General features: G+C 34.6%; 2 protein-coding genes across 2 annotated transcripts; one reads left to right on the top strand and one right to left on the bottom strand.

Annotated features, from left to right (window-relative positions):
• On the top strand, positions 3,814–5,576 carry LOC107614503 (E3 ubiquitin-protein ligase PUB23-like). Its single transcript, XM_016316696.2, has one exon. It carries the CDS (start codon positions 4,181–4,183, stop codon positions 5,414–5,416), a length of 1,236 nt encoding a protein of 411 aa, XP_016172182.1. The 5' UTR covers positions 3,814–4,180; the 3' UTR covers positions 5,417–5,576.
• Positions 8,745–11,230, bottom strand: LOC107612349 (E3 ubiquitin-protein ligase PUB23-like). Its single transcript, XM_016314099.2, has 2 exons — positions 10,664–11,230; positions 8,745–9,596 (listed from the first exon to the last, which is right to left on the bottom strand). The coding sequence occupies exons 1-2, from the start codon at positions 11,127–11,129 to the stop codon at positions 8,761–8,763; spliced, it is 1,302 nt and encodes a 433-aa protein (XP_016169585.1). The 5' UTR covers positions 11,130–11,230; the 3' UTR covers positions 8,745–8,760.

The following is an 11,583-nucleotide window of genomic DNA, read 5'->3' as shown; positions in this document are numbered from 1 at the left end:
TTCAAACCCAAAAAAAAAAAAAAAACAGAAAAGGGACAAATTAGGAGATTCTTAGAAGTAGAAGTAGCAAAGCCATCTATATGCAGTCCATAGACCAAAGCCACCATATACAACAATATAGGAAGCCGATACATAAGGGTAGGTTTTTGCATGCTCTTTGATTTTGATATGCTATTTCTGCAATGAATCTATCAAATTCACAATAAAAGAGGCATTTGCTACTTGATCATCAGTATTCTGGATCGGTGTGGCGGAACTTGTTGCTTGTGGCTGATTTACCATGCTCCCTGCCTGTAATATCTAGTTTCAGATAATATGAAAGTTGCATAACCAATGATCCTTTTACAATGGAGCCATGCAAAATAACATCAAAACATAAACACACAACATGCAGAATCAAATAAATTTCATCTATTCACGATAAAATGCAACATCCAATTTAATTTGAAAAGAATCATCCGCCTATTAATTAAAATAAACATCCGCTTTAGTTGATAAGAAACATCTAACAAATTAGAGAAAATTCCACCCTTGCACTATGTTTAAATAACTACACTCAAATCCAGCTTCAATTCAAGCAAATTTAAACTAATTTTTTTCCCTAACTCCCAAATCACATAAAAAAGAAACCAGCAGAGTATGCCAATGCAAAATCCAACAATTCAAACAGAACCAGTAACATGCAGAACTCAGTTCAAATCTTATAATCAACACAAACCTTTACAACGATTTAAGAGACACATCCAGAAAAAGCAACATCCGTTTACCTTTAAGAAGAACTTGAAAAATTAATTTTGGAAAACATCCATGTACAGAAACAAATGAAACATCAATCTAAGCCCAAAAGTAACAGTCGCGATCATCTGAATACCATCTCTTCACGATAAAATGATAAAATGTAACATCCAATTTAATGTGAAAAGAACTATCCGCCTATTAATTAAAATGAACATCCTCTTTACATTCAAACCCAATTTCAATTCGAAAAAAATAAACTTACTCATAACTAACCATCTACTAACCTGTTGGAGATCAATGTGATGAATGACAAGCAACAGCGTGCAACGGAAAAAGGGGAGACATCTCGACGCGTCGTGGAGGCAGTGGCGGACTTGACGTGGCACGGTGGAATATTGAAGGTGGCGGCACGACGACGGAAGTTTAGGAAGATGACGAGTCTGCGGTGGCGAAATTGACCGGAATTTCGAACCAGTGGAGGAAGCCATAGGACTTGTTGTTGACGACGACAACGTCCTTGCGTGCAGTGGTGACGTTGTCGAGTTGGGAGATGAAGACGGCACTGAGTAGTGCTGTTAAAGATGACGGAGCTAGCGTAAAAAGGAGGTCACTAACGCTTCGCCATTTGAGGGAGGTTTATCCACAGAATAGAAAAGGAAAGGAGATGGACCACAGTGATAAAAAAAGAAAGATGAAATAGTGAAATGTAATTCTAAATTAGGGTAAATTAGAGGTAATAAAGGAATTATTGTTTGTTGTGGTAGGTTTTGGATCCATCTCAATAGAAGTTGAGAGGAGTTGACTGAAACCCTATTAATTACTTAGCAAAATTGATATATATCTGGTGCTAGCATCAATTAAAGGGTAAAACACTATAATAAGTCAAGGTGAACGAAATTTTACACAAATAAGTCAAATAAAAAAACGGTTCATGAATCCACCAATGCAAAAAGAAAGATGAAATAGTGAAATGTAATTCTAAATTAGGGTAAATTAGAGGTAATAAAGGAATTATTGTTTGTTGTGGTAGGTTTTGGATCCAACTCAATAGAAGTTGAGAGGAGTTGACTGAAACCCTATTAATTACTTAGCAAAATTGATATATATTTGGTGCTAGCATCAATTAAAGGGTAAAACACTATAATAAGTCAAGGTGAACGAAATTTTACACAAATAAGTCAAATAAAAAAACGGTTCATGAATCCACCAATGCACATTATTATATAGTTCGAATCAGTATGTTTCGAACTAGAATTACATGTAATTCGAATCAATGTGATTCGAATTACTCACACACGCAGACACACTATAATTCGAATCAACCTGATTCGAATTACACCAACAGTAATTCGAATCAGGGTGATTCGAATTACACTCACACACGCTGCACATAGTAATTCGAATTTGCCAGATTCGAATTACTCATTATTTAATTCTGCCCATTCTTTTATTAAAAAAAAAATTAATAATTGATTAAAAAATTAATAATTTAAAAATAAAAAAAATATATTTTATTTCATGCATTAAAAAAAGCTAAAAAAATATTTAATTACGAGACTTTTTTAAAATATTAATGAGCTATTAATTCGAATTTCATACAATATTCTTTTGTCTATTTTTAATAGCTCATGAATTTTTTTTTAATAAATTTATTTAAATTATACCACAAAAAAATATTTTATTCTATACAAAATAATTTTAAAAAATAGCTTAAAAGATGTTAGAAGTACTATAAAATTTGTAATGTCCTAATGACTTAGGACATTAAAGAAATACTCTACATAGTCAATAATAATTTAGAAATTAAAAACATATAGTTATAACCAGTATTTACTTAAATTACTAGAATATTACAAATTTTTATAGTACTCCTAACATTTTTTAAGCCATTTTTTTAAAATTATTTTGCATAGAAAATTGCTTAAAATGCCATTTATTCTATGCAAAATAATTTTTTAAAAAAAAGCTTTAAAATGTTAGTAAATACTGTTATTTTAATTTTTAAATCTTTTAAGCCATTTTTTTTAAAGAAGTCTCGTAATTAAATATTTTGTTAGCTTTTTTTTTAATACATGAAATAAAATATATATTTTTTTAATTTTTAAATTATTAATTTTTTTAATCAATTATTAATTTTTTAATAAAAGAATGGACAGAATTAAATCATGAGTAATTCGAATCTGGCCAATTTAAATTACTATGTGCAGCATGTGAGTGTAATTCGAATCACCTGATTTGAATTACTGTGGATGTAATTCGAATCAGGTTGATTCGAATTATAGTGTGTATGCGTGTATGAGTAATTTGAATTACATTGATTCAAATTACATGTAATTCTAGTTCGAAACATACTGATTCAAACTATATAGTAATGTGCATTAGTAGATTTATAAATTAATTTTTTATTTGACTGATTTATATAAAATTTTGTTCTCTTTGACTTATTAGAGTGTTTTTATTAGAGTGTTTTGCCTCAATTAAACTTTGTTGTAAAAAGCAGAAACAATAGTTTAAGAAATAAAGGACGTGAATAACGTAACGGTAACGGTCGTGGCCAAATTAACAATAACAAACAACTACCCTAGTCCCTAGCTAAGCATTAATGTTGTGTTGCCTGCAGTGAGACAATGGGAACAAAACATAGTTGTATACTTGTATCTTTATAATTTGGTTCACACTGTTCCAAATTTCATATTTATTTAATCAACCATGTACATTAAATCGACCACTAAATTTAGTTACTAATATAAAATATAAATATATAATAATTAATTTTAATATGTAAATAATATTTTTAATATTTAATTTGTTCTTATATAAAAAATATTAAAATATATGAATAATTTTAAAAATAGATAAAAATTCAGATAAAGTTGACTTCACGTGAAGTTGATACCTGAGAGCCGTTAGTTTCACCTAAAATTAATCACCAAACTTTAGAGCCGTAACAATGATTAATATTAAACTCGCCGTGAGTAAAGAATGAAAGAAGGCATTAATGGAAGCAGCCAAGAAAGGCGTGAGAAGCATCCAATAAATCACAACACAATGCATGAGCCTCCGTTACAAGTTGTCGGTACCAGCCATGAAAGCATTAAGGTCCTCGCAGACATCAGACATATTAGTACTTTTATTTGTTCATAATATTGCAAGTCAAAACCTTGCCCATCTGCAATTATCCAATTTGCATCTATCATCATCAACACCGACGTTAGCTCCTTAAATAAATAAGTACCTTACCACTAATCTACACTCTAATTTAATTTAATTTATTTATTATTAATTACTGCTTCCGAAACCCTTAATTTATTATTATGAATTAAATCGCCCCTCTGAATTTCCGTGTATTGACTTTATCGTTTGCACCAACTTTGTATAAAGATAATGTGTCTCTAATACACTACAGCTACATCATCAAATTTGGATAGTTGTGTCAATCTCCATGGATAATGAAATTGAGGTTCCTGCACATTTTCTCTGCCCAATATCCCTTCAACTCATGAGAGACCCTGTAACCGTTTGCAGCGGTATCACTTACGACAGAGAGAACATAGAGAAATGGTTATTCTCATGCAAAAACGAATCATGCCCGGTTACCAAACAGTCCCTAATACAACACACAGATCTTGATCTTATTCTTACTCCAAACCACACCCTACGAAGGCTCATCCAATCATGGTGCACCGTAAACGCCTCTCTCGGAGTCGAGCGTATCCCTACTCCAAAACCGTCCATGGACGCATCGTCTCACATCGCCAAACTGATCTCCGAAGCGAAGCGATTCCCGGAGACTAAGGAGAATTGCCTCGCAACACTCAGATCCATGGCGTTCTTTGAAAGGAACAAGAGCTGTTTCGAGTCTTCAGGTGCAATAGAGTTCTTAGCTACAATCATGATGAAGAACAACAATCGCGCCGAAGAAGAAGAACGAGATCTAACTGAAGCTGCGATTGAGATCTTGTTTCATCTTGATCTCTCGGAAAATCAGATCAAGAAGCTAATCAACAACGAGTGCCTTCAGTTTCTTGAATCGTTGCTGCAAGCGTTGAAGCGTGGGAGCTGCCAATCAAGAGCGTACGCAACACTTCTTTTGAAATCGGCATTTGCGGTTTCAAATCCGATCCAGTTAATCAGCGCGAAAACCGAAATGCTGTTTGAAATCACGAGAGTGATACGCGATCGTATATCGCAGCAGGCTCATAAGGCGGCATTGAAGCTGGTGGTTGAGCTCTGTCCATGGGGAAGAAACAGAATCAAAGCGGTGGAAGCCGGCGCGGTGTCCGTGCTCGTGGAAGTGCTTCTTGATTCGACGGAAAGAAGAACGTGTGAGCTGGCGTTAATGGCGTTGGATCAGCTTTGCGGTTGCGCGGAAGGGCGCGCGGAGTTGGTGAAGCACGGCGCGGGAATCGCCGTGGTTTCGAAGAAAATATTGAGAGTTTCACGCGCCGCGAGTGACAGAGGAGTTAGGATATTAGCGTCGGTTTGTAGGTTCTGTGGAAGCGGGAGAGTAGTTCAAGAGATGATGCAGGTAGGAGCCGTTAACAAGCTGTGTTTGGTGCTTCAAGTTGATAGCGCTTTGAAGACCAAAGAGAGAGCTAAAGAGATTCTCAAGTTGCATTCTCTGATTTGGAAGAATTCAACATGTATTCCTCTACCTTTGTTATCATCGTATCCATGACCATCTAATTAATCTCTATTTTAGTTCATAACTTTCATTTTTCTTGACTATAGGACTGATGAAACTATTCTATCTTGTTATATCAAGGGAAAAAAGATTTATAATTATCAATTTTTTGCACAACATTGTTCTCATACTTCTATGCAGTATGAACTACAAATTAACGACTTCGTGATTTTTCATGTTCCTACATATATACTATTTTAATGGATAAACTTAAGAAATTATGATTTCTTGTTTCCATTAATTTTTTTATATAAATGTAAAATTATAGATAGCAAAAGTGTTTTCTTACAGAATAAGGGCAGATAAATTATATTAAATTATTATCTCTTCTTTTTCTATAACCTTTTTATCCAAAAACACGAGGAAATGAATCCATCTTTTATTATTTTCCTTTCCATTTTCTGTTCGCATATCTATGTAAAATAACAATATACTATTATACTCAACTTCTTTCCTCCCTACCTTTTTATACACTTTCTTTCCTCCGTAATTTATTTTTCTTCGTATAAATAATTAAATATCGCTTATTTCTTTCTTCTTTTTTTTTTGAGACATTGTTTCATAAATGGGTTTTACCAAAGTATTGACAATCATCTATTGTAGGACAATGCCAATAACCCCTATTATTGATCTAAAAGTTGAATGTTGAATAAAGCCCAGACTATGGTTGCTATGGGGGGTTTGGTGGGTTCTATAGGCCCATCTAATCCGAATTCCCTAATAGTTGGTGCCTACGAGGGACCCATTCAATAGTTAGAATAGGCATGAGCACTAGTCGAATTGGTTAGGGTTTATAATGAAATTAGAATCGAACCAATTGAATTATAATTGGTTTGATTTGGTTTGAATTTATGTTTTTTTTTTGTATGTACTTAAAATAAACCAAATTGATTAACAATGAATTGGTTCGATTCGAGTAATTGGGTACTCGATAAAACAGAAATTGATAATAAAAAAACGAAATTTTTATCTTAAAAATTCTGTAAGTACAATAAACATGTAAAATCAATAGAAATAATCCAAATATATTAAACACCAAATATATTAAAAACTAAACACATTAAAATCCAAATATCTTAAACACCAAATACATTAAAAGCTAAATAAAAAAATGTAATAGAGAAAAACTCAAAATCATTAAAAGGCATATATATATTTTAATTTTTTTATTTAATTAATATATAGTCCATAAATTAATTTGGATTTCGTACCCTCAAAATCGTTACGTTATTATCTGTTGATTCCATAACCAATTCAATTGGTTTAATTTGGTTCGAACGGATTATCAGATACCTTCTATCTCCCAAACCAAAAAGAAAAAAACAAAAGATTAAAGTTATAATTTATATAAAATGGTTTTAATACGAAATAGTTTGGTTAAAATTTTTTTAACACCCTTACCTACTACGGAGTAAAAAACACTCAACATAGGACTGTTTTAAGCTTGACTAGGAATGTTTATGAGAAATAATCATGCGAGTACTGAGTAGTCATTATCCAAAGGCGTCAAAAGTGTGAGCTTCAAGACAACTACTAACTCAAATTAAAGTTTATTTTGACTACGATACTGATGGTCAAAGATCAAATAACACCCGTATAAGATTGAGAAATAATAATAATAATAATAATAATAATAATAATAATAATAATAATTAGCAGCCCAAGAAGAACTTGCTTTGTTTCCAGATAATTCAAATAATAATACACTATATTTGAACAAGAAAAGTCTCAATTAAGCTTCGAGATATAATATCAATATTTGATGTGTAGAAAACAATGGTTGCGTATGTTGGGCATCGACTAAATCAATAATCGCCGCTAGAGGGTAGAGTAGCAGCTAATAGTTATAATTTCTGCTGCAACAATTCAATTTTCAAACAAACTACAATAACGCACCACATATGACACAGACAGGACTTAACTTTTTCACACAAGTCGACTAAAGAAACATTCAATTTGATGAAATTCACAATAATCATTTGGCTTTAATTTGAGCCTGAAACTTCTGTTGTGGATAAAAATGGCATTCAATTCAAATTTGTTGAGGCAACGATTGAGTCGGGTTAAAGGTGTTTAACTCTCAGATGAATCTTCAATCTTCCAAGCAACCACACTTTTTCTTACACCACAATTAATAAGTTACTCTTAAATTCTGTATGTATATTCACTTCCCAAGTAGAAACGTCCAAGTCTTCAAATGTTTTTAATTAATTTACTTGGCATCTTCATCACGAAGCAAATTTTCCCACAAGAATAAAAGAGCGGCTCCGTTACTGGATTGTTGTGAAAAAACCATGATTAATATAAATACTGAATTTCCAATTTTATAACAAAATCAAGAAAATGCATGACATGTTAATATGTTATTATGTGACATATGTAATAGGAGATTGAATAGAACTAATATATTAAAAGATACATTAANTTTAAAATTAAATTAATTGATTTTAAAAAGAAAAAAACTCACTTCCCAATAAGATTTGAAATCTAAATCAGTAATCGAATCAGTAAAATAAAAAAATTTATGAAAAATATCATGAACTAGTATAAACAATAACAAAGCCTTGTCCCATTAAGTGGTGTCGGCTACATGAATCAAACGATGCTATTGTGCTCTGTCATGTATCATGTCTACAGAGAGATCGTTTACATGTAGATCTCGTTTGACCACCTCATGGATGATTTTCTTAGGTCTTCCTCTACCTTTCGCCATTTATCCATCTTCCATCTCATCCACCCTCCTGACTGGATGTTCTATCGGTCTTCTTCTCACATGTGCAAACCACCTGAGACGCGATTCAACCATCTTTTTCACAATGGGTGCTACTCCAACTCTCTCCCTTATATCTTCATTCCTTATTTTATCCAATCGCGTATGACCACTCATCCATCTCAACATCTTCATCTCTGCCACACTCAGCTTATATTCGTGCTCCCCTTTAGCCGCCCAACACTCCGTACCATACAGCATAGCCGGTCTTATAGCGGTGCGATAGAATTTACCTTTAAGTTTTAAAGGCACTTTTTTGTCGCATATAAAACCAGATGCACTCCGCCATTTTGACCAACCTGCTTGGATCTTATGATTTACATCCTGTTCAATCTCTCCATTATCCTGTATGATGCAACAAGATACTTAAAACTTTTAACATGAAAAAATGTGTAATTCTATATTATTAGATATAATTTTAGACTATTAAAAACATTAACGATGACTAATTGATAGTTACAAATCATAAAATATGTTCGCCCTTAATACTACTAATTAATTATAATCTAGAAGATACTAAATTATAAAAAAGGGTTTTAGCATTCTAGCAATGATTAATTGAAGATGATCATCTTGGGTGTCTAGTTAACAAATAGACTTGAATACAAGGAGAATTATTCCAAGCCTTTGCATGAAACCTAAGAATATCTGTTGCCTTTTGTTTCAAATAAGAAGCACAATCTGCTTGCATCACCATGCATAGCTTTGACACAGCACCAACCCTCAGCATCTCTCGAACCACCTCATTCGTAGCTGAAAACTTTGAAATCAGCCATAACACATGAAGGGCTCGATCATCAGTCGCTGCCGATACCCTCAGCGTCCTCTTCGAAACAACAGCGATTCCGGCCGGGTGCTTCAAAAACTCTTCTCTCCCTTCTGCACACGAGCACAGTTGACCCAACAGCTTGAATATAAGCTCCGTTAGGTTCTTCTCCGTTGGTTTATCGATGGACAGTTCGATGAGTTCGCCAACTGCACCGGATTCCACGATCTTCGTTCTGTTTCTTCCTAAGGGGCATGTTTCTATGAGCACGTGTAACGCGGATTTGAGGGCATTTTGGTGAATTGATGATGATGATTTGCTTAGTCTCGTCATGGTGCTCACGATTTGTTTGAAGAACTCGTGGTTTAAGCTTCCCAAGAGCGTTGAATCGGTGATTTCGATGGTCAGCTTTAGAATTTGCATTGCTTCGTTAACCATGTTAAGGTCATTGTCGATTATTGGGAGTTGAAGAATCCAAGTCAACGATTTGATGAAGTCCAAGGTTTCACCTACCAGGGGCTTCATGTTTGTGCCGCCGCCGCCGCCAGTTGGCGAGGATGACGATGATGATGATGATGAAGTGCTCCTCCATAGTAAGCGAAGAATTCTCAGAGCTTCTTCAACGCCGCTGGTTTTGCCTAATTATTCAGACATTACAATATCAGAATGAACTCAAATAAAACTGGTAAAAAGATGCTGCTGATATTTTAATACGAAGAGGGACGATATTATTAAAGAGATTCTGAACTCCAAATTGATTAAACCCCCCCGTAAAGCTGGCAGTTACCCTGAACCGAAGAACATCGACAAAAGCAAGTACTGCACATTCCACCAGAAGTATGGTCACACAACCGACGATTGTGTGATCGCCAAAGACCTGTTAGAACGCTTAGCAAGACAGGGACACCTTGATAAATTCATCTCGGGTCATATGCAGAAGAGAGCTATTCCGACTTCAGATCCATCACCTGCACCACCATCATCATCATCATCGAAGGACAAAGAAAAGGCTCCTGCTCAACCTAGAGGCATAATCAATTGCATCTCAGGCGGTTATGCCGGAGGAGGACAAACAAGTTCGGCTAGAAAACGTACATACAGGGCCATGTTAGCACTTGGAGCTACCACGAGCAATCCTCAGCCAATGCCAGACGTGCCAGAGATGACCTTCTGCCAGAACGACTTTAGTTGCCAGGACACCAACTTGGATGACCCCGTTGTCATCTCTATCCAATTGGGCGACTTAATAGTTCGGAAAGTGCTGCTAGACCCAGGCAGCAGCGCCGATGTGTTATTTTTTACTACATTTGAAAAAATGAAGCTAAGTACTAACATTTTACAACCATCTGCAGGAGACTTGGTCGGATTTTCAGCCTACAAAAGAAACACAACCTTATTGAGAACAATTAAACAATATAAGCAAACCCAACTTACGTAGCGCAAACAGTGCCTCACCAAGGTATTGCACAACAGATGCTTTATCCTCTTCCCAAGGAAGCAAATCCGACACCGATACTAAACCACCTCGGTCAACCATTTCCATCAAAAAACTTATAATACATTCATTCCGAGGTGTTATTAGTTCAGGCCCTAGGATATGATTGGGTTGACAACACCAGTACAGGGGAACAGGTTATGGCTGTTTTTGGTTGATTTTCTTTGGTTATAAACATTTTCGATATTGGAATAAATGGTTTCATAGTACCTTGTTTGAAAGTGGTTGTGATGAATTGTACCATGGCCTTGGGTACTCGTTGTTGAGCCATGAAGTTGCGGTTCCTCTGGCTCTGAGTGGCTAGATCATGCATCTTGTTCAATGAGGTTTGAAAGGTGCGAGGAGCATCAAGATCTGTGAGGAGTTTGTGAAGTTGGGAGTTGTCGAGAGGGGACCTGGGGGTGGGAATCCGATCGACGCCGTTGGATTCGTTGGCTGAACACCAGGCTTGGATGAACCTCCGGAGGGTGTGGTTTGGAGTCAAGAAATGAGAGTCCGTCGGCAATGGTTGCTTTGTAACAGGACACATACAATCCTTCTTATTAGATTTCTGCTGCAGCCATTCTTCTATGCTTTCTCTGTCGTATGTTATCCCTGTTACGGTTGTCACCGGGTCCTTCATTATCTCAAGCGAGATGGGACACAGCAACAACTCAGGAACTTCGATTTCCGCCATTCTTGATTCAGATTATTAGGAACACACGTAAAGCATGACGAAGATATGTTTCTCGAATCAAGAGAAAAACAAAGAAAATATGTGTTTGCTTACTTGGGTAAGAGAAAGTGGCTATTATATATAAATATATCAATTAAGGTATTATTAAAAACGATTATGCTNAATTTATTTTTAATATATATTTATATTCTAATATGTATTTTATATTAATGACTAGCCTTAATGACTAATTTTAGTATATAACATAATCCTAAAAAATAATAATAAAGTCTACAAATATTTTAGATCTTCAGTCTTAGTGAATATTCTTTACCAAATAATAACACTGGCTAATCTTTGAGGAAAAGAAGAAAGAAATCTCAAATAAATTTTCATTATATAGAATGAATCTCTTTTATTAAGAAGAAAATTTATTTATTAATTTCAATAAAACAAAAAATTAAATAGAAATATA

Source organism: Arachis ipaensis, chromosome B08 (genome assembly GCF_000816755.2).
Source record: "Arachis ipaensis cultivar K30076 chromosome B08, Araip1.1, whole genome shotgun sequence".
NCBI classification, from domain to species: Eukaryota; Viridiplantae; Streptophyta; class Magnoliopsida; order Fabales; family Fabaceae; genus Arachis; species Arachis ipaensis.
The sequence above is the reverse complement of the archived record's forward strand: the minus strand, read 5'-3'. Positions and strand labels throughout refer to the sequence as shown.